Source organism: Trichosurus vulpecula, chromosome 4 (assembly GCF_011100635.1).
Source record: "Trichosurus vulpecula isolate mTriVul1 chromosome 4, mTriVul1.pri, whole genome shotgun sequence".
NCBI lineage: Eukaryota > Metazoa > Chordata > Mammalia > Diprotodontia > Phalangeridae > Trichosurus > Trichosurus vulpecula.
This window is the reverse complement of record NC_050576.1, coordinates 258,021,388-258,048,263: the sequence shown is the minus strand read 5'-3', so window position 1 is coordinate 258,048,263 and position 26,876 is coordinate 258,021,388. Positions and strand designations below refer to the sequence as shown.

General features: G+C 40.1%; 1 protein-coding gene across 1 annotated transcript; it reads right to left on the bottom strand.

Moving 5' to 3' along the window:
• On the bottom strand, positions 1–25,759 carry IGSF10 (immunoglobulin superfamily member 10). Its single transcript, XM_036756567.1, has 6 exons — positions 25,566–25,759; positions 24,035–24,164; positions 21,401–21,791; positions 10,554–14,891; positions 8,983–9,883; positions 1–2,641 (listed from the first exon to the last, which is right to left on the bottom strand). Exons 1-6 carry the CDS (start codon positions 25,757–25,759, stop codon positions 733–735), a joined length of 7,863 nt encoding a protein of 2,620 aa, XP_036612462.1. The 3' UTR covers positions 1–732.
• Between the last annotated feature and the right edge of the window lie 1,117 nt (positions 25,760–26,876).

Genomic DNA, 26,876 nt, shown 5'->3' with positions numbered 1-26,876 from the left:
AAAGCCTGGGGTTTCTGTAAGTGTCTTCAAATTATTAAAAAAGTTTCCTTGTCTTTTCAGTAGAGAAACTGGTAGATGATAATCACCTTTTCCTTTACCTTATTAAGTTCAGTTACATTTCAAATTTTAAAGAGTCTGACAGCATTTATTGTTAAAATCCAGCTATTAAGACTTTTCAAAAATTCCCTGTCAAAGAAAATTTATAGTATGAAAGTATAATGTGTCATGAGAAAGACAGTTCAACATTTGGCTTCTGTAGGCTTTGACAAAATATTTGTACATCAGGATCATAGTTTACCACTCATAACACAATGATCTTTTTTGGTTTTCTATGATGTGGGTGCCATGCTTATAACGATACAAGATGGACACTAGGCAACTGTAGGGGTGGGGGTGTAGGTCTATTCTTTACTGAAGAATTCAGGTACATTCAAGATTTCTTATTTTATGAGGAAATAGTTTTTTTGGTCATTGTTATTTGTTGGCAAAATAAAAGTGCCTTAAGTTATAGTTTGTTTGAAATCCATTTGGTCATTGAAGAAATCAGTAGGAGTTCATTATGCGAGATTTTTTTCCAAGTTTTTTTTGCATGTCCATTGTAAATTTAATACTGTAAATGTATTTAAAATCATTTACATGCCTATGGCTGCCTTTGATTAAACTTCTTCCCAAAATAGACTCTGTCCAGATGTGGACTCTGTTAACAGCTGTTCAAATGGTTACTTACTCATTTCAGATCACTTGAACATAAGTGGTTGCATAATCACTCCCAAGCTGATTCTTTGCTGTGCATGTGTACATCCCTGAATCTGAAGTCTTGGGGTTCTGAAGAATGAGTGTGCCTTGTGGGTGAAGGAGTTCACTTCTGCTTGACCTGACTTTGCTTGTTGCAGAAAGCACTGAGTGGTCAGGCATTTCCCATGTGACTTCTGGTTTGGGTATCCCCAGAGCCATGCAGTGGAGTTGAATGGCTGCTCCAGTCAGTGTACGGACATTCCTCGGGGGCCGATTGGTGATCCGTGGTGGGTACGCAACGATCATGACCGGAATGGTGATCACGGCCTCCCCAATGCTGTTCTGAGCTTTGCATGCATAGTTTCCTCTGTCATGAGGAGTGGCCCTGTTGATAAGTAATGTGCCGTTTTCATGTAATGTGTATTTTCCATTGATTTGAGGCCTGTCTATCACATGACCACTGGGCACTGTCCAGATGATGTTTGGTTTAGGGCTTCCATCAGACATACAATGAAGGGATACAGATTCACCAGTGATGCTCTTTATTGTTCCCAGCACATACGTAAGAATAACAGGTTTCTGGCCAATTTCCAATATAATTAGTTTTTCAATGTAGCCAACTTTATTTCTTGCAGCACAACGATATTTCCCTGCATCATCCCTAGTAGGCTTAATAATAATCAAAGAGCCGTTTCTTCCTTGTTGATACCGGGAATTTGGGCTTCCACTAGAAAATCGTGTGCCATTAGGTAAAAGCCAAATGATTTCTGGGGGTGGATTTCCGTCAACTGAACAGTTCAGTGCCATGGGTTTCCCGGGCTGAGCTACAACTTTTTCATTAAATGGATTTCTGAACGTTGGTCGTCGTAGCATTTCTAATACCTTCAACTGCACAACCAGGACACTCTCTCCGCCATCATTACGAGCAACACAGATAAAATCTGCAGTGTCTGTGAGCCTGACATTCCTTATTTCAAGAGTGCCATTCTTATGGACAGTGATCCTGCTCCCATAATATGGTGCTGTGAGGAAAATGTTGTCTGGCATAATCCACATTATTTCTGGTGGAGGTGTCCCTTCTGCTCGGCAATCCAGGTATTTCTTGGAGTGCTGCACAGCAGTTGTTTTGAAGACTGTTTTGTTGGAATATAGGCCATTGATCAGGGGTAGCTTGGAGACCACATCCAATCTATACAGTCTTGTGTCATCCCCACTTGGATTTCGTGCAACGCACATGTACTCTCCAGAATCTAGCAACTTTACTTTGCCAATAGATAAAGATCCATTGTCATGCAACAGGTATCTGTCAGTAGAAGATGAAATTATATCACTGGAAGGCAGCAGCCAAAATATTTGGGGCTTGGGCTCCCCAATAACCTCACAGACAAGTATTGCAGTTTCCCCAGCGGTCACTCTAATGTAAGTCTTGTGGCTTTGTCTTATCCGAGGGGCAGCTGTAACAACTGTCAGGTGAACTTTCATTTCATCTTTTCCTAGAGTGTTCTGTGCATAGCAGGTATAATCTCCTTCCTCTGCAATCCCAACCTTGTTGAAATACAAAGTACCATTATCAAAAAGGATGTATCGCCGAGACCGTCGCCTGCCATCATCTGCTTGCATAACGTTGTTTATCATTGTTCCATCTGGCAGACTCCAAGATATCTCTGGCACAGGGGAGCCTGAAGCTTTGCAGTCCACTTGGAAGTCCTTCCCATGTAGCACTTGCTTCTTGAAATGCTGCTTATGGTCAATTTTGGCAGGTTTCATTCTCAGGCTAACTTTCATCAAAATCAGGTCATCACCCATTTTATTTCTGGCCACACACAAATAATCACCTGCATCCTTTTCGGTGACTGCACCAATAAGCAAGGACCCATTGGGATAGACATGGATCCGACTGCCCATCCTGAGGGGGGAAAAGATTAGTTTTTAATTTGCATATATAAAATGGAAGAGGGAAGGAAGAAAGAAAATTTATCACAAATAAACCTAAATTTATGGCCATGTCTTCTAAAACTTTTGTGGTTAAGTTGCTTTCATTTTTAATCTACTTCACTAAGTAGTGTGAGTCGTGATTGCAAAAATGTTTATTTGTGATTGCTACTGCATTAAAAATCCACACTGCACTGAAACAGGTTTTAAAAAATTAAAAGCATTTATTCACTAGTCATGGTCTCACATTTCACATGCATGAAGAAACTGTAATTTTTTATCTGTTTAAGGTAGAATTTTATTTTTCTCTTAATAGGGTATTGATACAATAAAATGTTCACTTTCTTTGAGAGAGAACATGCTAGGAATTTATAGAATAATAGAAACTCCCCCAGAGACCATTTTTCTGATCAAAAAAATCTGAAATTATTTTCACCAATGTACTTAGTGCAGATAAGATGTTATATAACCTACATTTTGTGGTAGGACTATGCTTTTCTAAAAAAAAATAGCTCATTTAGTTTACCTTCCCTACAAAGATTATCTATTGAGACACTTAAGAACCCCTACGAGAATATCTGTCATATCACCTCAGAAGTAAAATCACCTTATAGAAGCAGTTTCCCTTTTTGCCTGCAACATCTTCCAAGGAAAAAAGCCACTTTGGAGAGGGTAACATAAAAATGAATGGATGGATGAATGAAATCCCTATCACCAATGGTCACTGCGTAACATAACGTTCACCTGTTTTGCCACTAGATGGCAATGATGCATTACAAGGTGAAATGGTGGTTGTTGAGATTATCTAAGATTGTAGATTTAGATCTAGAAAGAACTTGGTTCAGTTATATCAGTCATATCCAGCTCTTGGTGACCCTGTTTGGGGTTTTCTTGGAAAAGGTCCTAGAGGGGTTTGCCATTTCCTTCTCCAGCTCATTTTACAGATGAGAACCAACAGGGTGAAGTGACTTGTCCAGGGGCACACAGCTAGTAAGAGACCAGATTCGAATTTAGGATGGTGAGTCTTCCTGACTCTGCACCAAACTAGCTGCCCACAGAAGGGACCTTAAAGGCTACTAATTTCTAACTTTTTAGTTTTTACAGCAGAGAAAACCTGAGTCACAGAGAAGGAAAATTACCTACCCTGGGTCACAAAGCTATCAAGTATCTAGGAGGATTTTGAACCCAGACTTTCCTTACTCCAAGTCCAGTGACCTAAACACTACAAATCAGAATCTATAATTGATGAATGAACAGACCATGGCCCTCCTGGTGACATGCCTTTTTAGGCATGATAGCCTTTAGACAGATAAGCTAAAAGGCACAATTTGAGTGAAAATGATAATTGCCTTTTGGTAACTAAGCAAAGCAACTTATGCCAAATTTTATTTAGAGATTATTCTAAAAGACTCCAGGGGAGCATATCATTTTTTGGAAAATACTGAGGTTTTTTTTTAATGTCTTGATTCACTGCTGTGTTCTTTGTGAAGAAGCCAATACTCCCCTTGATCTCTTAATTTCTTCTTCATATATTATCCCTTCCTTTAGATAACTTTGGGAACTTTCCTGTCTCTCCTGAGTCTTCTCTTCTCCAGGCTAAGGTTCCTCTCATGACCCATCACACGTTGCATTTGACCACTTCCTTGAAACAACCCGTTTGAGTGTAACAGCAACCACTTGTAAGCATCAGCTATAATATAGTAGATGCTTGATTTAGCCCATGAAGCAAATAGGTTTCTCAATGGGGTAAAAACAGAACCCACCCTTAAGTCACTTAATAATCATTGCTAGATGAGTTTCTCTTGTAAAGTAGCTTTTGAATATTTGTGTTTTGCCAAACCTCTGCATTTTTTATCTTGCCGAAATCTGTTTCTGATCATGTTACCATTTTAACCAGGCTGTTTTGATGGCTGGCTGCCATTGGGCAAAGTTTCACCCCTTCACATTGACTTTGTGATGTCAACTGTGGATGGAAGTGATTATCCTCAGTAAGAGTTCTTGCTGTTCTAAGGTGGCACCGAATAAAACATCTCCTGCTTTCTAGTAATCGAGATAAAGATTGCCTTTAACAAAGAGACTTCAATTTGGTGGAAGGATATTTTTGATTAATGAACAAACTACTTCTATAGCAAAGGAATTACCCTCCTCTTTCTGAGTTCAAATGTGACCTCAGACACTAGCTATGTGACCCTGGGTGAGTCACTTAACCCTGTTTGCCTCAGTTTCTTCATCTGTAAAATAAGCTGGAGAAAGAAATAACAAACCACTCCAGTATATATAAGTGCAAAACATGTCAAGAAAGGCAGCATGGTGTAGGAGATGGCTGGTCTTGGTGCCAAGAGGACTTGGATTCAAGTTCTCCCTCATACAAATGGCTATATGTCCTTGGGCAAGTCATTCAACCTCCGCACTTTAAGCAACTAAAGACAAGTTGCTGACCTGCAGTGGTAGAGAGCTTCACTGGGAATTCCCTATACCAATGAAATCACCAGCCCAGTACCTAGCCTGGCACATAGTAGATGCTTACTGAATGCTTGTTAACTGACTGTCAACAGATTAGCCCTATTCCTAATAATGTGCATGTAGATGTGTGAAGAGAGGCATTTTGGCAAAATAGAATGCCAGCCTCAGAATGAGGAAAATCTGGATTTAAGTCCCATTTTTGACTCAGGCTGCGTAACCCTGGACGAATCAGTTAATCTTTCAGTACCCCAGACAGCTATGTAAGACTACACATTTGAGACCTACATTTAGGACATACATTGGTAGTGTTTCCTCACCACAAGTTCCCTACATGGAGGAAATCAAACTCAGATCTCCCAAAATAGGTGTATGAAGATTTTAGTATTACATATGATATAGTCCCTCATATACATTCCAACTCTACGGAACAAGATGCCCCTCCCAGGGTAAGCTATCATCTCTGATCTCATCACCATGCTGCTAATTCAGCCTTGATTGACATCACCTCCCTCAGACTCTTCTCCCCTCTGCTTGGAGGTCTGGAGGGTGGAATAGCAAACTACTCCCCGTGCCTTCCTTCACAAAGAGCAGAAACTGGACTTTGTGTCTCACTCCACTTTGTATTTGTTGCTCTGTCTGGTTTCAACTCCATGGAACAAGATAGCCCCACACAGGGTCCCTCCTGGTGTCATCCCCCTCTTTATTGCCTCCTTTTGTGAGTTGGCTTCTCCCCACCGCCATTATATTGTAAGCTCATTAAGGACCGGGACTGTCTTTTTGCTAATTGTATCCTCAGAGCTTTAGCACAGTGCCTGGAACACTTAATAAAATGTTTTGTTGGATTGGATGTATATAATAAAAATAATGCCTAGTATTAATATAGCTCTAAGGTTTGCAAAGTATTGTACGTATGTTAAATTTCACTGGATCCTCACAAAAAACCTGTAAGGAATGTGCTAATATTATCCTCATTGTATAGATGACAAAAGACTGGGAGAGGTTAAGTGACTTGCCCAGGGTAACACTACTAAATGTCTGACAGAATTTGAGCTCATGTCTTCCTGAGTTCCAGCTCTTACTGTGCCACCTAATTAAATATACATATGCACATATAGATATATCTATGTATATGTATAAGTACAGATGTATGTGTGTTCATACACATATGATTGATATATGAATCTGTACAAATCATATGAATATTATGTTAGATTTTATATTGTTATATAAATATATGTATAAAATGTGAACTTGAATATTTCAAGAATGTGTGATTTTGTAGATAACATATCACAGAATATCAGTTGGAAGAAACCTCACAGGCCATCTAGTCCAACCCATACATGAGAAGAATCCTATGCCATCCAACAAGTATCCAGCCAGCATTTGCTTGGAGACCTCTCATGAGGGAGGACCCCACTACCTCCTGAGATAATCCATTCTATTTTTGAATAGGTCTAATTTTTAGGAACTTTGTTCTTATACCAAGGAGCAATATCAGGAAGTGGAAAGAGTCTGGATTTGAAGTCAAGAGGACTCTCCCCTGCTACTCTGGGCAAATCATTTTACCTCAGTGTTCTCACCTATAATGAGGAGATGGACTAAATGATCTCTATCTAGGTTCCTTCTACCTCTAAGCCTATGATCTGCACCTCTGGGACTTTGAACACTCACTCCTAATTCTGCCCTTTTTGGTTGAGCAGAACAAGGCTAATCTGTCTTCCCCATGACAGTTCCTCAAATACTTGAAGACATCTCATATTTCCCCCTAAGTCTTTAAGCTAAACATCCCGAGTTCCTTCATATGGCATGGTGCCCTTACAAAAAGTGCTATCTGGAACTGAGCATAATACTCCTAATGCAATCTCACCAGGACAACTACAATGGAACTATTCCCTCCCTCATCCTGGGTCTTATGCTTCATTGAAAACACCAGATTTTTTCCCAACATACTATTGTCTAACCATGCCTTGAATCTCAAACTTGGGAAATTGATTTTAGGGCCCAAACATAAGACTGATGAACTGATTCCTAACCATATCTTAAATCTTGAACTTGTAAAATTGACTTTTGGAGCTTAATTATACACTTATCTTTATTAGATTTCCTTACTATATTCAGCTCAGCATTCTAGGTTGCTTAAATCTTTTCCCCAAAATAGACCCCAGCATACCTATAACTTGGTAAATGATCTTCAGTGGTTGTGGTTCCATTGGTTGCTATGGCTAAAACACTTTTGCCGTGCTGCCAAACTGATGCTAAGATTCTCTGAACTTGACCAATCTTGACCTTGGATAAAATACTGATCCCCAGGCCTATGCTCAGTCATTCCAAGTGAACATGACTTACTAGAGCTCACGTTCTGTTAATATAGCTTACAAGTATCCCGGGGGACCTCCAAGGCACAGAAGAAGATTTTGGTATACCTAGTGTATAGAGAGATAACAAGTACTTCAATAACACTAGCCTTATGAATGCCTTCTACTGAAGCCATTCTAGAGGGAAGGGGCCATTGAAGGAGCAAATTGACTAGTGATTATAGTAATCTGATTTTTTTTCTTTTGTGTCCATTGTTGTGTCCACATGGAGAAATCAGGAGATTATTTGCTCTTCTGATTTCTATTGTGGAAGACAGTTTTGTGAGAGGCACGCAAAGATTTGTGGAAATCAAGTGCTAGATTTGAAGTACCGATCTTTTGGATGTATAGGAGCAAGGTAATACTCCCATCTATTGAGGTCTGAGGGTATGCTGTAAGTGCCACCTTGGAGATGCAAATGACTAGATGAAACTTTTGAACTTTGCCTGACATTAAAGCCATATACACCTGGTTTGGGAGTAACTTCAAAGAGAAAAGCATTAAGGGTAAAGTTACTAACTTCTGTATTCAAGGCTAGGATTAGACTAGTGATCTTTCTTTTCCTTCTACACACATCCTGCTGTGCAGTGTGACATCTGCCTCATCCTAAGACCACCAGGGGTATACACCTGTATTGGGCAAAGTGACTAAGAAATCATAATTTCCACTTTCCAGGCCCCTACGGTAGCAATATGCTGCTCCTACCAGGCCATCTTTGTTTTTCCATGTTCCAAAATGCCCTCGCACCTCAGCTCCTGCACTGGGAATTTAGGTTTCTGATTGACTAGCACTCACTATATGACTGACCAAGACCCACCACACTGCTTCTCCTGTGCTATCTTCATGACATTTCATTCCCCACCCACCTCTGCTTTCTACCCCTAGCTAGTACAGAGTACCGCACCTGGAGTCAAAAACACATGAGTTCAAATCTGGCTTCAGATGCTATCTGTGTCACTGGCCAATTCACTTAACCACTGTCTGTCTCAGTTTCCTCATTTGTAAGATGGGGATAACGATAGCAGTGCTGAAATATTTCCAAAGTGTCTTGCAAAAAGTGCTATATAAATGCTAAGTGCTATCATTATCATTATCATCATCATCATCATCCTTGTTGTTAGTACTACTGCATTTGCATTCATTCATATGCCAAAAATTCAGCACAGGATAGATAATAAAGACCAAAGAAGATTTTCTTCTCTCCTCATCCACCGACTGATGGAGTTTTATTTTTAGCTACTCTCAGTGTGGGAGCACATGTTAATTCCATACCAGTTTAGCTATATTAATTTAAATAAGAAGCTGACTCATTGCAAGAGGAGCATGATAGTTTGTGTTTCTTCTTTGGATGCTTTTAGAAAGGTAACCTACAGATGAAAATTTGAATTCCTTATTTGTAGACTCTACATGCCTTCTGGGCTACTTACCATTTCGTTATCTTCTGGTAGCTGTGGAGCTAAATAGCTTAAAGAGAGTACAAAGATTTTATATTTACCTGTGCCATTGGTCCACAATTGCTTTAGAAGGTAACCTCCAGATTATTTTGGGCTTTGGTTCTCCAGTAGCTGAACAGTTCAGTAGCAATTTGTCTCCAAAGTTCACTTCAGTCAGTTTTTGGGAGGCAGTTTCTATCCTGGGAATGGTATCTCTCTCTTCTACTATTAGGTTGACTACCCTTCTCTCTGAACCAGTGGAACTGGTAGCTATGCATTCATAGTTACCCCTGTCTGAAGAGGCTATATTTCGTATATAAAGGGTCCCATTTGGAAACAGGAACCACTTGGCATTTATAAATTGTAAAGGTTTCACTTCAGTGCCATCAAAAAGGACCCAGTGAACACTGGGCTGAGGGTTTCCTTTAGCTGTACAGGGCAGTTTCAAACTTTCACCCCATATCCCAGTGATAAATTGTCTCTTTTGTTCCAAGATAATTGGTGGTGCAGCAATAACTTGTATCTTGACTAGCCATGAATCCATCCCAGCTGGGTTATTGGCCATGCATGTATAAACTCCACGGTCATAAACAGTGAGTGTGTTGATGACCAAAGTCCCATCGGATTTCACCATGGCCTGGTTGTTTGCCTGAGATGATTCTGAAACCACAGTTCGGTTTGCTAGAATCCAGGATATTTGGGGCGTAGGCCTTCCTTCAGCTCTACATTTTACTTCCACAGAACTACCAGAGTGGGCAGTAATTTCCTTTGTTCGGCCTTCCAGGATCCTAGGAGGATAAGCTATCACTGACAAAGTGACGTGAAGTCGGTCTGAGCCATGCTGATTGGCGGCCACACACAGGTACTGTCCGCGGTCCTGAATCTTCACATTCTGAATGAAGAGAGTACCATTAGAGAATACTTCAAATCTGCTCTCCTGCATTTCTTCAGATAAAACAATTCCTGATAAAGATGAAAAGGAAAACACTTTGAGCTTGGGAGTCTGGTAGACTATGTGTAAAGAAGAAAACTTTTAAGGGAAGTTCAGTTTCTCTTAAAGTGACAAAAGGAAAGATGACTTTCAGTCAAGATACTTTCAATGAATGTATTTTAAATGAAGTTTAAGTTACATAGTTATAGATTAGTCAATGAATTGCATAGATTTTTTCATTATAATTGACCATAACTGTATTTATTTAAAATTTTCATTTTCAACACAATTATACTTTAATGCATCTCATGCTATCTTTTTTTTCTACCGTTTTCCACAGGCATTTTTCTTTAATTTACTCCTGCCAGATATGTGTAAATATGTGCTTTTGAACACATGAAGGTAGATACAAGAATAGGATATTGATGTTATCTACTCAAAGGAGTAGATACACAGTATGTACACAGTTTTGAAAACCTTAAAATAATAACAGCTACAAAAATGATGCAGATATTTTCCTGTTTTATGGCAAAATTACACTAAATAAAGCAAGGTAATTTAAAAGATCCTGGTGATTAGTTTGGATTAACTATGTTTCTGTGACCAGGAGGGGTTCCGGACAGGTTACTCAGAAGCGACTGTGGTGAAAAGGCTTTTTAAAGCATCAACAAAATACTTGAAAATAAATACAGATCAAAGTACCTGATGAGACTCTGGTCCAGTGAATAGTGGGGGGAGGATTACCGGTGGCTTCACAGGGGATGAAGGCATCTGAGTTAGCTAGCACTGTAAAACTAGCTGCTTTGCCTCCAACTATCCTTGGCTTTTCAAATCTATTTCTAGACAGAGAACCAAAAGTTAGGGGTTTGTCAGTGGTTGTTTCTTGAATTGATGTCTGATCAAAGCTACTTTTGATTATGTTCTCTTTCTGGCCTCCCCACTTTGGAGTATGTTGAGTGGTGCTCTTTGGGAATTTTGTCGTGGTCAGTATATTTGCTGCTGGTCTTTTGCCTCTTTCAGCAACTTCTGGATATGATTGGTGCCAAAATAGGTTTTCTGTCCAGAGAGGAGTAATCTTATCCTTAGAACTTTGTGGTTCAACTGTTGTTAGTGGCAGTGCGGGCATGGGATATAGATCAGCATAGATAAGGGGTGTTGTTCTAAAAGAGGATTCAGTTTGGGGATGTGATCCAGAAGGTGCTTCAGTCTCAGACCCTGACATGTGCTGGTCAATATGGAGACTTACGGTTTCCTGTGGCTTTGGCTCATTATGAGCCATCATACCAAAGAGCGTGATTGGCACTCGATCAGTTACTTCACTTCTGGATAAGGGAATTGAGGTAGCTTCAGGTACTTCCATGCTATTACTAACTCTCTGGAATGGTGTTTTACTCAAAAGAGTACTTTGCAGTGTTTTACTGGGTAATGTCATATTAGTACCCATTGTCTTTGTTAGTGTCTGAGTACTTGTTTTAGTTACCCCTTCATTTATGTCTGTACCATTAAGAGATTGTGGATGAAGGCTGTTTGAAGTTGGAATTCCTTTCATGCCTTCTGAAGGAGATTGGGTCACAGTAAAGATGCTGGGACTAATTAAAGGTTGAACTATCATTACATTGGGAGGGGCTGTGGTTCCTGATGGAGTAGTAACAGAATTCTCAAACTCAGTGATGCCCCGTGGGGTCATAATATTTTTCTGTGGTCGCCTTCGTCTTTGCCCTTTCCGTCTCCCTGGTCTGGCTATTACGCTTCTGATGACAGTGGCTGAGGGCTGGACAGCAGAGAGGGAATGTGTTGACACAAAATCATATGTACTAGATAAGTTTTTGATACTCGTAGTATTAGGGTAAAAAAGCAAAGATGGAAGAGCTGTCATTGTCAGAAGATTCTCAGGGCTGGCTTCTTCAGCAATGCTGTCCTTATGAGTGAATTTCTGAGTTACAGCTGGGATTTGGATCTCCTTTGATGAGAGAGTTGTGAAATGGAAAGAACCTCCATCAGTGGACATGACTGAGGACATTTTAGGAGGAACTGTGACTGTGTTTGTTTGCGGACTAGATTTATTGAAATTTTTAAGCATTTCTCTTTGGAGATAGTTGTTCACAAAAATTTGGTGCCAAGGAATTTTTCTTCTAAAAGCTCTCATAAAAGTTCTCATACTAGGAGTAGAGAAGATGGGGATAACACTTGAATGAGTTGTAGGATTAGGTGCATCTTTCTTAGTCCCGTTGGTACTGGGAATAGTACTAAACAAAGCTAGAAGACTAATGTTCGTTGAAAGGGTTTTTTCTATATCCAGGGGTGTAGTGGCAGGGGTCATGAATTCATTCTTTAGAGTCACACGTGTGCTTTCTGCACTGAAGTATCTTATTGTGGGGGTTGTTTTCTCTAATTCTGCAGAAGGCCTATGTACCTCTTCAAGTTTTGATGCCAGATTTGGGTATGAAGTAGTGGGTGTTGATGCTACTTTTGCAGACTCCATTTTGGGGAGGGTGGTATGTTCAGTACTTGGAAGAAGCAAATGAGAAGGAGCTGTGGTAAGCATCATTCCAGATGTACAGGTTGGGCACTTCATATCAAATTCTGTTGGAAGCAATGGTGTCCTTTCTTCAGGCAGGACTTTGAATCTTGATCTCAAAAAGGGATATCTGTGTCCTCTGATGTTTGGGATCCTACCTGAGCTAATAATTCTCCTCCTGCCCCAAATTTTTTTCCATCTCCCAAAATGTCTCATTAGTGGGGTAGTGGTACTGATGGCCCAAATTTGATTTTGCATCATCATTGTTGAGTCTGTGGGAAACTTAGAGGTAAGAGTTTTTTGAGTTGTATGAGAATGAAAATTATCATTATTTGGCTCATTATCTGTTATTACAGATAGGTGGTGATGAGAAATTTGATCAACAGAGTCTCTAAATACATGATCTTTTCCATGAGGGTTCCCAGATGTATTGATGTTGCTATCTCTGCTAATATCATCTCCTGGTGGTGTGGGCGTGCTTTTTGAATGTTTACTTCTTTCCCATAAAGGCTGCTTATTTCTCGAGATTTTAATTGTTACAGGCATGAGAGAAGAGATGGTAGGTAACTGTTGAGTGGTGATGCCTTTCATATTACTCGATGTGCTTAGGTTAAAGTGTATTGAAACAGATGTGGATAAATTTAAATTTGTACTTGACATGAGCTTTTCAGGCCTCTCAGGTTGTGAAGTCTGTGGACCGACTATTGGAAAGGCTTCCATACCAGGAGTGATACTGGTTTCAGAGCTGCCTGGTGGTGTTATAGGATCTCTAGTCACTGGACTTGCTGATGTCTCCAGAGCTCTTGTTGTCAAGAATATGAACTCTTCATCTGGGGGCAAGACCCCAGATGATTCTTCTCCATCTCCAGGTAGCTTTGAGAGTACAGTGACTTGTGTAGGGAGTGTGGTTATGGCACTTCCTACTTTTTCTGGTGTGGCTAGTTTTTTAGTTTTTTCCAAAAATGCTGCCCATTGTCTTGGGTCAAGTCTTCGAGCAGAAGTAGGAAATTGTCTCCTATGTTCCCTAAAATGTCTGTTTATTGGATCTCCGTGACGGCGATATGTCCACTCTCTGTAATTATGTCTTTTACTTGGATTTGAAATGTCCTGTTTTGTCATATCAGCCACTGGAGGCACTGTGTTTTGTACTACTGATGGCTCCTTGAAGTTTGTGGTAGTGGCCTTAGGTTCCTCTTGCCCAGAGCCATCAGCCTCTCCATCTTGATATTCTAGAACGTTCCCTTTCACGTCCACTGATACTAGGAAAATCAAAAAATCAACACCATATGAATTAGCTGCTACACATCGAAAATAACCACTGTCTTGTTCAGTGACCTTCAATATTCTCAATGTGCCATCACTGAGAATTTGCTTGTCTCCTAAGGAGTGGTGAAGTACAATGTTTCCAGGGAGAACCCAACTGATAGAGGCATCTGGGATCCCAGTGGACTGACATGGAAGGTCAAGTGTCTCACCCAAAGAACTCACACGTGGAGCTCCATTTATGTGATGAGACCCCACATTTGGATCCATCACTGTAACCCTATATGTGAGGATATCTGCATCATCATAATTGGTGCTGATACAGTGGTAGAGGCCAGTGTCAAAGCCATCAGCTGTCTGCAGTTCGAGCTTTCCAGCTTTATCTATTAGAATTCTCCCATCCTCACTAATATAAGGTGCTCTCACTTTGCTTCCATCTGCAAGAACCCACTCTAGGTGAGGACTGGGATCTCCTTGGGCTGGACAGTTCAGTTCCATGGTCCCACCCACTAAAACAGTATGCTCCAGCTTAGTAGTATTATCTCTGGAAATCATAGTCCACTTGTGCTTTACTTGCCCTTCTTTTTTGTGTGGTACGGTGACATGGGCATCCACCAAGTACCGGATGTGCAGGGTGCTGAGGGTGGTCACAGTCCTATCTAGTTGCAGTGATATCTGGTCCTGCATCAGCCATGATGGATCAGATCTTAGTTCTGCTTTTATATCAGTAAAAATATCTTCATTTTTTGCAGTAATCTGTTTATATTTATTATTGAGTTGGGGTGTTTGGGTAAGAGAAAGTGTTCTTTTTAGCCTCAGTGGAGAATCACTATACATGGCTAGAATTCTCCACAGTGGCTGAATGTGATGGTGATCTATATTACATACAAGGAAGGTGGAAAATGATGTATTCAGTGTGACAAAGCCACTCCCTTCAGCAAAAGAAATGGGTGATGTCTTGGAAGGCTTCTGAATACTGCAAGCCAAATTAGCTTCATTCCCAGACTGATCTGTCAAGTTCATGGTTATCAAACCTAAGGGTGCAACAAAATCTTTAGAGAAGAGAGATATGGAGTCCCCCTCTTCTGGTAGAGTGAGATTCTTCATCTTCAGAGCAGAGTCAATGGTTGGCTTAACACAAGTCAAGGCTTCAGGTGAGATCTCAGCTAAGCGTTGGCCTTTGGATTCCTTAGGATTTGTACATAGTGGACATTGCAGAAGAGTGGAGGAACTTCTATCTCTTTTGCATTTTACTGTATCTGGAGGGCAGAAATATCATAATTTAGCCACTTTCTAATAATAACTTCTATATCTAAGAATTACTCCCAATGATAACTTCTATAATATTATAGATAACAACATATCTATATTATACAATAATTTCTGTATCTACATCAATTCAATTCGACAAGCATATATAAAGTCCCGACTTTGTGCCTGGCACTGTGTCACAGTACACTACAACATAATTACATTTTGAAGGTGAATCTATTGCTCACCTTAGTGTGAATTTAAGTTCATATGTTATGCCTCTTGGCATACTAAGGATTTTATTCTGGAAGAGACCTTAAAAGTCATTTGATCTACCACTTTCATTTTACAAATGAAGAAATTGAGGTTCAGATTTGTAAAATTTCCCCAGTTCATGCAGATGTTTAGTAGCAGGGACAAGCAGTATGGTACTCTAGAAAAAGTATTGGGTTTAGAATAAGAGGTCTGGGGTTCAAATCCCAATTCTACCACTTACTACCTACCAAGTGACCTTGGCAAGTCACATAAACTCTGGATTTCATCTATAAAATGAAGGGATTGGACTAGATGACCTCTAACATCAATTCTGAGTCTATGATCATTATGATTCCAGACTAAGTTTTCTGAATCCAAAATCCAGTCTTGTTGTTTGTCCCACTATTCTGTGCTGCCCAATGTCATTTATTGGGACCTCTGGGTACCAAAATTTGACCACATTCATAGAATTATAAACTTTCATAATTGGAAAAGACCTCAGTGGTCATCTGGTTCAACCCGTATCTATAAAAGAATCCCTTTAGTCTGAAATACAATCAACAAGCATTTCTTATGTACCTGCTAAGTGCCAGGTGTCACCCTCAGTCTGAAATACAATCAACAAGCATTTCTTATGTACCTACCATGTACCAGGTACCCCCTCAGTCTGAAATACAATCAGCAAGCATTTATTATGTACCTACTATATGCCAGTGACTGTGGTATGTGCTGGAGATACAAAGAAAAAAACAAAGTAGTCCTTGCTCTCAAGGAACTTACATTTTAATAGAGGTGGACAACATGTACACATTTAAGTAGATACAAAATACATTCTCCACAAATTCACTATAATATCAGAGATGGGAAGCAGTAGCAGGTGGGCTGAGGCGACATCCAGAAGTTCAGGAAAAGCTTCACAAAGGAAATTGTAGCTTGGGGTTAAGCCTTGAAAGAAGTGGAGGATTCTAACAGGTGGAGGTGAGGATGGAGAGCGTTCTCTGAATTGACACCAGCCTGTGCACAGGCACAAAGCTGGCACACAAAATGTCTCTCTAACATTCTCAGCTTCTGTCTGAAGACCTTCACTGAGGGGGAACTGACAGCATCCTGAGGTAGCCCAATCTATTTTGGGATGAATATTTATAAGGAAGTTTATTCTTAGCATCAAATGTCAGGAATTTGCCTTCTTTGTAACTTCCTCATATTTCTCCAAGTTCTGCCTTTTAATCTTGCTCAGCCTCAGTTTCTTTATCTAGAAAATGGGGGTCATAATAGCACCTCCCTGTTGTGGGTTGTTGTGAGGATCAAATGAGGTAATACTTGTAAGGCGATTGGTACAATACCTGGCACTTAGTAGGAGCCACTTCCATGCTGGCTGTCATTATTATTATCATGCAGATATGTTACAGTGTGTCTGAGTGTCCAGAGAACTAGCCTTAGAGGAATCAGACCTGTGATTTCATTGCTAGACATGTCTCTCCCTCATCCAATGCAGCTGTCCTGGGACTTTGTCTCAGGTAGTGGCCCTGGACACTGGGAGGGAAAGGGCTTTATATTCATCTCCAAACTAATCTCAGGAATTAATGAAGGAAAGGCAACAGAAGTTTCATCGGCACAGAGCAAGCCAGCAGAGATTTGAAATGTAATTCCTTTTTCTATCAATTCAGGCAGACAAGAAAAGCTCAAAGAACACAAATCATACTCACAGTATACAGCATGTTCCCTCTTATTTGACCCATACAATATCTCTATGAGGAAAGTAGTGGAGTTGTTGTGATATGTCCCCATTTCACAGGTGAGGAAAATAAAGCTGTTACTTGCCAAAGGACACATATCTAGGAAGCAATAGTGCTGGGATTTGAATTCAGGTTTTTTGACTCCAAATCCAAACTTGCCCAAACTGAAATGTTTATTTATACTATCTTCACTCTAAGATGATACCCAGTGTTTCATTTGAGAAATTCGCATCACTGAGGGTGGTGCAGTGGATAGAGTCTTGGACCTGGAGTCAGGAAGACCTGAGTTCAAATCCAGCCTCAGACACTTACTACCTGTGTAAGCCACGACAAGTCACTTAATTTCCCTCTGCCTCAATTTCCTGAAAATAGGAGCACCTCCTTGGAGTCATGATAAAATGAGTTAATATTTGTAAAGTGTTTGAAGCACCATGTAAATGCCAGCTGTTATTATCCTGGTTTTTAAAGGATTTGTTTTTAATATGAAGGGAAAATTCCTTTTCTGAACTTTTTTTTTCCTTGCCCGTAAAATAAGAAAGGGATTCAGTTTCAGACACTAGCTGTGTGAGCCTGGGCAAGTCACTTCACCCTGTTTGCCTCAGTTTCCTCATCTGTAAAATGATCTGGAGAAGAAAATGACAAACCATTCCAGTATCTTTGCCAAGAAAATCCCAAATGGGATCACGAAGAGTCGGAGATGGCTGAAATGACTCAATAACAGCAAAAATAAAAATAATAATCCTCATACTCCAGGGTATGCCCTCTGAAGTGGGCACTCACTACAAAATGTTGCTCTGCTCATTGTCTAGCCTTGAGAAAGTGATGGAGAAAATTATAATAATGCAAATTACACTTTTAAAAGTTGTGAGTACATCCCCCCCAGGAGAGCTGGTTGTTAAACATTTATCAGCACACCACTGATTATATTTCCTTTTTCACAAGGTATGGCGGAGGAAAGGGCTGGGAAAGTGTGAGCTTTCATGCAATAGCCCCAGTGTGCTTCAGGTCCTGCCTCACCTGGAAACCTCCTAACTTGTGCACACCAATACACATTACACCTATGTAGAACTGTGATTCTGTCTGCCTTGTCACAATGTGAACTTGAAAAATTTGTTTTTGTCTAAGGTTATAAAATCCTGTGTGGTTTGGAACCTGATCCATCTAGCATAGCATGCTGGGCAAATAATAAAAGCAGGATTAGAGAAATACAGTAAGTTATATTATTCCCAATACAATAGTGATTTCAGTAGGTTGATTTAGAAAATAGGAAACATCTGTCTACACATGAAGATGAAGATAATAAAAATTAGGGAGAAAGTAGTAAAAAATAAAATAAGTAACAAAATAAAAAGCATATGAGAATGGAATGGGATCCTATTGATAGAAATGCCTTTTTAACAGGTGGTGAAATGAAGCATGATAGGAGGGTTTGCCCTGGGCTAATATAGAGTAGTCAAGCTATATGGGATGGACAATATGTGCAGGCATAGGTACATACAATTTGGTAACAGAGTAAATGGAAAGTAACTGTAAAAGGGAAGGCACTAGCAGTTGGAGAAACCAGAAAAAGCCTCCTGAAGAAGGTCCCCCTTGAGCTGAGTTTTAAAGGAAGCCAGAGATTCTAAGAGATAGGATGAGGGAGAGCATTCTAGACATGGGGGTGGGCAACCAGTACAAAAGCATGGAGAGGAGAGATGGCACATACCATGTGAAGAACACCAGCAAACATCTATTGAGGACCTACTATGTGTAAGGCCCTGGGGGGAAATACAAAGGTGAAAAGCCCTGATACTTTAATGAAATTTCTGTCTGATCAATAGAAGACATAAGGCATGTACATGAATAACGCTTTCCAAGGTAACCAATGACCTCGTTATTACTAAAGACAACAAACTTTTTAAAATCTTTATCCTCTTTGACTCATCTACATATCTTTACACATGCTTTTCCCATACCTAAAAAGTTCTTCGTTCTCTTCTCTGCCTTTTGGAGCCCCTAGGTCCCTTCTGGGTTCATCTCAAGTGCCATTACCTACAAGACACCTTTCCTGATTTCCCCAGTTGTTAATGTTCCTCCCTGAAATTGCTCTGTGTGTCTTGTCTATTTTCTGTCTCCAGGTTGTTTTTTCCCAGTAGAAGGTAAACTCCTTGATGTCAGAGATGGTTTTATTTTTGTCTTTATCTCTCCAGCAGTGAGCACAGTGCCTGGCACGCTTTGACACTGTTTAAGACATTCTCGCATTGAATTCTCTCTTCTCCCTCAACTACAAAGACACTAAATTCTTTGAGTTTTTCTCCCACCTCTCTACCTGCTCCTTCTCTATCTCCTTCCATAGTATTTTCTCCTCTTCCCAGCTTGTTAGTTGGATGTTTCCCAAGAATCCATACTTAACCCCCTTCTCTCTCCATCTCTTTTTTCTCCCTTGGTATTTTCTCACTCACATGGCTTCAACCAACATTTCTATGCAGGAAATTCCCCAACCTCCATCTCCAGTTCTGGTCTCCAGTCTAAACTCTAGGCTAGCATCACCGACCACCTAAGACATATTCACTTGGCTATCCCACTAGTACCTCAAACCTGACATTTCCAAAACCAGATTCATTATCTTTCCTCCTAAATCAACTTCTCCCAATTCCATTGTTTCTGACTGTGGCCCTAGACCTCACCCTATCTACCAGGTTTTAATGTTCAGAGTTATCTTTTAATTCTTCCCTGTCTTTCACCTCACAGAGCCAAACAAGGAAGAGGTACTGTTAGTTCAATCAATCGATACACATTTATTAAGCTCTTATTATGTGCCAGACACTATATTAAGTGCTGTGGATACAAAAGAAGCAAAAGACAGTCCCTGCCCTCAGAAAGCTTACAATCTAATGGGGGAGACAACATGTACACAAATATATACAAACAAGTTATATATAGGATAAATAGGAAATATATAACAGACAGGAGGCTCCAGAATTAAGAGGGATTGGAAAAGGCTTCCTGCAGTAGACAGGATTTTAGCTGAGACTTAAAGGAAGCCAGGAGGCAGAGATAAGGAGAGAGAGCATTCTAGGAGGGGGCGGGCAGTAAGAAAAAATTCCAGGAGCCAAGAGATAGAGTGTCTTGTTCATGGAACAGTCAGGTAGTTAGAGTCAAAGAGTATGGTAGGGAGTAAGGTATAAGGAACCTGGAAAGGTAGGAGGAGGCTAGGTCATGAAGGGCTTTCAATGGCAAGAAGGGTGCGTTGTACTCCTCCTAGAGGCAACAGGGAGACACTAGAGTTTGTTGAACAGGGAGGCAATGTGATGAGACCTACATTTTAGGAAAATCATTTTAGCAGCTGAATGGAGAATGAATTGGAGTGGGTTCATCTCTTAAACCCTTTCCTTCCTGTTTATTCCCTCTAGCATCCTAACAAGTGTTCCAGACCCAGAACAGAAGGTTGACTTTGTAGGTTTCCTTGACTTTTGAAAGAAGCCAGAGGATGATGGGAGAACAGGGTAGGGGGTAGAAGCAGCAAATATTGGTGATGAGAGGTGAGAATGCGCTTTAAACAAACTTGACTTCATTTTTCCTAGGGTTAATCAGATGTGAGAATGTTAAATTGAAAATATGTAAGACGATTGTTGATTTAAAGCCTTTTTGTAAGAAATATAAAAGGGGAATGTGGTATAGTGATGATCACAGGGTCATTGAGAGAGAGAAGCAGCATGGAGTAGTGGAAAGAGAGTCAGTTTCAAAGCCTGGATTCTTGTCTGGACTCAGATACACAGTGACAATATGAATCAGGGAAAATCAACTAACCTCTCAGTTTTCTGAGGCAGAAGTTATCAAATTTATACTGGCCCAGCACTCCCCAGTGAGGCCTGAACTAAATTAAAATCTAATTGGGAAACATTTAAAGAAATAAATAAAAATACAATAGGACATATATAATACCAGTGTGTGGTTTTCTATGTCAGTATGTACCTACAGGGATACTTATGTATGGGTGAGTGGTTTCTGTTTCTATTTGAGTTTGACAGAGGGGAGGCATCAGAATCAAAGTTCTAGGCAGCTGCATAAGACAGGATTCTCAGCCTTTTTTATGTCATGGATCCCTTTGACAGTCCTGTGAAGCCTGTGGAGCCCTTCTCAGAATAATGTTTTTAAATGCATAAAATACATAGGACTACAAAGAAAAACAACTAAAATGAAAATACTTTTACAAAAATTTTTTTAAATCACATTCATAGATACCAGGTTAAGAAATCCAGCTAAGACTATGAACTACAGAGAAGGTACCAACATACATTGGGAGAAGGAGTTCGCTCATCCAGAAGTTCCTTCCACCAACAAAATCAGTGATGTAGTCCTTATCTTATAAGAAATATTCCATAATTGCATTGATAAGCTTGATTTCCCTTCCCGCTACAAACTTGGCTCTTTTTCCACGTCTCTCTGGCTTTCTTTCTCTCCCCTATTTCTAATAAAACACTTCACAATAACTTGCCTCTAATTGCTCAAAATGAATAAATAAATGAGAATATTGATTCTCCTACCTGGATTCTGCTGTATCCAGTCTGGAAGCCAATTTAACTCACAGTCACATACCCAAGGGTTTCCATGCAGGTAAATGCTCTCCAGTTCGGTCATATACACAATCATCTCCCGTGGGATGGAGGTCAGGAAGTTGTCTGACAAATAGATGTACTTTATGAATGATGTTTTAAATATCTGGAAATAGCTCAAGGAGACAAAGGTATTGGGATGGAGCTTGGTGAGCAGATTTCCTTCTAGATGCACAAGCCGAAGGGAGGTGAGTCCATAAAAGGTCTCTGGGTTTATAAACTCCAGATGGTTATGGTCCAGGTGGAGCCGAGTCAAGCTCCTAAGGCCATGAAAGGTATCTTTGTGAAGTCTTCTGACTTTGTTGTAGCTCATTTTTAAAACCTCATGAATTAAGAAGAAAAAGAAAAAAAAACAAATTAGCTCAGCAAGCCATTGTCCCCATGAGAGAGAAAAGCATTGGCATTCGATTGCCCGTTGACTTTGATGGATGTTGGACCAGAGATGGAAGGAATAGCATGATGTTCTTTCAAAATGCGTATCTCTAATCTACACATACAATACTACAACCTACAATTATTACTCAGAAAGCAACATTCTCTAAGGATGAAAGTGGAAACCAGCTCCACATTGGCACCTAGTTATACCATATTGAATGAATGAATGTTTTCTATGATCCAGGCACTGTGGTAAGTGATGGATATACAAAAACAAGCAAGCAAGACATTTAAGCTTTCAAGCAACTTACTTTACAATGAAAGAAGGAAATACATAAAGGAGAGTAGGGAGTGGGGAATGATTGTGTGGCCACATGGTTTGGAAATGGAGGAATAGTGACATGGAGGTGGAATTCTGGTCAAAATAAGGTGAAAGTATTATCAGAGCCCAGAGTCCCAGGGACAGAGTCCAGGTTCCAGTGAGAGAAGGTGGAGGAAGGTGAGCTGAGTGCAGGTGGCAGGCTTTGGAAATGGTCAGAAAAACATTGATTTTATTTATTTGGTTGCTTCTTTGCTTAGCTCATATCTGTGATATCATTGGTATAAGGAATTCCCAATGAGGAACCTCCCTCTAGGAATAAAGGTCAACTCACCTTCAACTTACAATCTTAAGTTTCTTGGGGAAAACTTCTGAGAGACTAAATGATTTGTCCAAGGTCACACAGTCAATGGACATCAGAGAGGCTGGATTTGAACCCAAGTCATCCTGACCCTGAGGTCAGCCATCCTGCTATGCCACACTGCCTCTTACCATTTTGATTTGGCCTGAGGATGAGCCAATGATAATATCATAGGCTGCCTTGATGGGAAATATATGGGTTTAACTCATGGTCAGAAAGGCATAGTGGTATAGTATTGTATAGTATAGAATAGAATAATATAGTATAGTATAGAGTGGTATAGTAGAGCTGGACTTAGCTTAGTCAGGAAATCTTGGGTTCAGATCCTGCCTCTGACACTTACTAACTGGGTAATCCTAAGCAAGTTGCACCACCTCCATGAACCTCAGTTTCCTCATCTGTAAGTGGGGATAATAATATTTTCAGTACCTCTATCACAGGGTTCTTCTGAGGCTCAGATGAAACTAAGATGGAGCGTCTGAAAAGTCTCAATAGCTTAAAATTGCACTAAGACTTTTGGGACACCCCATATATATAAAGTGCTCTTGAAATTTTAAAAAAACTTTAGATATCAGTTCTTATCATTATTATTCAAACGACCTTGGGCAATTCACCAAGACTCTAAAACTCAGCTGCTTCATTATATATAAAAAGAGAAGGTTGATCTAGATGACTGCTAAGGTTCCTTTCAGATCTAAATATCCCAAGGGATCTCTAGTAAATGGCCATGAAGAAAAGCCACGCTGATTAATCATAACAACATCTGGCTGGAGGCACTCTGTTGTTGTTGTTCAGTCATTCAGTGGCGTTTGACTCTTTGTGACCCTGTGGGCTGTGTTGTCCATGGGATTTTCTTGGCAAAGACACTGGAGTGGGTTGCCACATCCTTCTCCAGTGGATGAAGGCCAACAGAGGTTAAGTGACCTGCCCAGGTCACACAGTGTCTGGAAATACTAATTTTCTTTTAATGTCCCTAAATTCCATTAGGATTCCAAGTGAATGGTACTCAAAGTAACCTCTGGATTAAGTTCTAAAAGCTTGGCAGTCTTCAGGAATAAAAATAACAGTACAGTTTCATTAGCTTAGGCTACAAGAAATGTCACTTCACATTATGGATCACAATTTCCAAATAGAACTGGAAAAGTCAGTCTATTGCTTTCTCAGGTATGCAACATATGTCTTTCTCCAATCCTTAAGTGACACCTCTGGTGTCTTCCACGACCTTTAGGATATGAGGTAGGGTAACTTTGTGTCTTTCTTTTCTTTCCTACCTGCACAGCATTTAAATCTGTAAGTATCTTGTCTCGGATGGCACAAATAATGATGATGATGCTAACAATAATAATAACTAGCATTTACATAAGTGAGGCACTTTACAAATATTACCTTGTTTTATCCTCACAACAATCTTGAAAAGTAAGTGCTATTATTATTCCAATTTTACAGATGGGGAAACTGAGGCAGACAAAGGTTAAGGGTCACACAGCCTGCCTTTTTTTTTCTTCCTTACCTGCAAGGCATGTAAATCTATAAAGGTCTTGTCTGGGATGTCATGAATCTCATTACTATGCAGCATCAGCAACTCCAGCTTGTGCAGGCCAGTAAAGTCTGTTTCAGTCAGTTTAATCAAGCTGTTGTAACTAAATATTAAAAAAGACAGGTTTCCAGTACTGTGTATAGTCCATCAGAGAAAGCTTAAAAAGGAAAATGAAAGAAAGTACATTTTTCCAAACACATCCATGAAATTTTCCTCTGGATCCAACAGGACTGCACAGTCATTCAAAATTCATAAATATAATTTGTGTCAAAAGTCATGCTGGAGGCTTTCTACAACATAAGTTGGAGAGAGGGGAGTCTTACCTCTTTTAGCTTTGCCTGCCAAACAAAGTTGGGTCTTCCAAGTGTAATATTTGCCAAATTATTCATTTAAAAATATTTTTTCTTTGAAATGGAAATTAAGGTTCAGAATTTTCAAGATTATATTGATGAATGGTTATAAACAATTCGTTAGCCATTGAATGTGGACAACATGTTCAGAAAGGGGACAATATCACAAAATCTAGATGGCCTTTCATTTAAATTTCAATGACAGAGCTTTTTCCTTCTGAAAGATAGTTTAAAAATGGATGTATTGTGATATTGTCTATAGGCTGTTATGAAGATCCTAGCCTTTACTTTTTACTATGTGTATACATAGACACACACATATGCACTGTATAGGCACATATAGATACGTGTTCAGTTAAAACTATTCCATATTGACCTATTTTAAAAAGCTCTTTATGCCTTCCCAAAAGGAAATGAATAAAGGAACAGATATTGACACAGGTGATTACCATTTCTTTAAAAATGTTTCATTAAATTAATCACCACAGCAAGAAAGCCAAAGGAACTTAGAAATCCCCTCATCCAGCAAACACTTCTCATTGCCAGCTGGAGAGATGTGGCAGCTAAGTATGAAACTGGTTTAGTATATTAATTTGTTTGTAATATTTTCAGGAGGAAATTTACTTCCTTTGACAACTGATTCAAATTCCTCCCACACCAGCCCACCCTGTAAAATGAAGGGGTTTGACTAGAAGATCCTGAAATTTTTTCCAGTTCTGTATCTCTGATTCTAAGACCCTATACTCATGAGCAGTATTACCTCACCAAACAGCCAAGATTTCTAATTCCAAGACTAGTGTATTCTCTGCTATACCAATGAGGCTCTGTATCTCCTTCAATACCTAAGGACTTGATCTGGCCACCCCTTCTCCTTCTCCCCCTCCCCCAATCAGGAATGAGGGGGAAAGGCATAAAAATAGTTAAGATGACAACAAAAACTCTTAAAAATTACTGAAACCACCACCAGGTTTTAGTTAGTTCTTGCACTGTCCATTTCCAGAGATTGGAAACAATGTTAAGCTTTTATTTCCTATTTCTTAAAAGCTGGAATTCCCTTTATTAGTGGCCTCCTGATGAAGCAGACATAATTCTTCCCTGCTCAAGGAAACTCAGGCCAAAGACTTACAAAGAGAAGAGGAGAGTGTTTCACCTACCCCAGGTTGATGCGTTCTGCATTGGCAGGGATGGTATCTGGGATGGCAGTGAGGTACCGGAACGTGCAGTGTACCTCTGTCGGGACATAACAGGCACAGCGGCGAGGGCAGGCATTGCCGTAGGGAAGGGTGGCCAGGCAGACACTGACCAGAGAGGCCAGCAAGGGAGGGAGTTCTTTACCTTTTACTTTCATCCTGAAACAACAACTCTGTCAGCAAGGACAAATACAGATAGCCAGACCCAGAATTCTGTCTTCTCCCCCCACCTACCCAGAAGATAAGTACAACTGGTCAGTCTTGCCCACAACATTTGTGGACAGACTTGTCCATGTGAAAAATTGACTAGGTAAAGAAAATTGACTAGGAGGGGAATCCGTACTGTCTTCTATCCTTAAATAGAGGTCTGACATCCAGAGGAATGTTTATCATCAAGAAAATTCCTTCACAACTTCTCACTTTCTTAATGAAAAGCAACAGGGGGACATGTTATTTAGGAGTTGTTAAAAAGTAAAACTGGAGAGCTTAATTAGGATCCAGTTACCACTGAATCTCACTGTATGTTATTGGGAGTGTTTGTAAATTGTCTTTGCCTGGGCCCTGGCCAGACAGAACACGTAGGCTGCTTTATTGCCAAATAATGACTACAAACAATAGTAAGGGATTGGATGGGACTGAAGCAGCCTTCGGTGTTGGGCTGCAGAAAGAAATTCAGACTTTGCAAGTGTAATTCTGCCCCGGTTCCATAGAGAATATCTCAGCCAAGACTTTATTACCACCTCTTTCTGCTCTTCCTCCTTCTCCCTGCTCTTCCTCTAATGCTGTGGTTGCTCTGTGGAGCATCACCAGGAGTGAGAGGCACACAATCCCTCACCTGGAGTCACTTTTGTTGCCCAAATGTTGTCTCAGCATCAGTAGCCAAACCTAATTATACCTAACTCTCCCACCACCATCCCAGGGCCTAAGAGCTACCCTGAAACCTTCGTGCTGCTTATCTGACAGAAATGATTCTTACAAGACGTTTAGGAAGCTTCAATGAATTGTTTTCTTCAGTGCCTGACTCTGTATGTGCCTTTAGTTGTATAACAATTGAAAATAACACTGATGTCAAAATGCTCATAGGACTTGCTGTAAACTTTATGTAGCTAGGAAGGTAACTAGGTTTAGGAAACAGAGATGTACGAGAGCCCTGGCCCAATCCAATTTAATGTGAGTGCCTAGGTGCTTTCAATTATTGATCGCTAAACATTTCATAACCACTTTATGTTTGAAAATAGCCTCCCCCCCCCACCCATGTATACTTAGGTTAGCAAA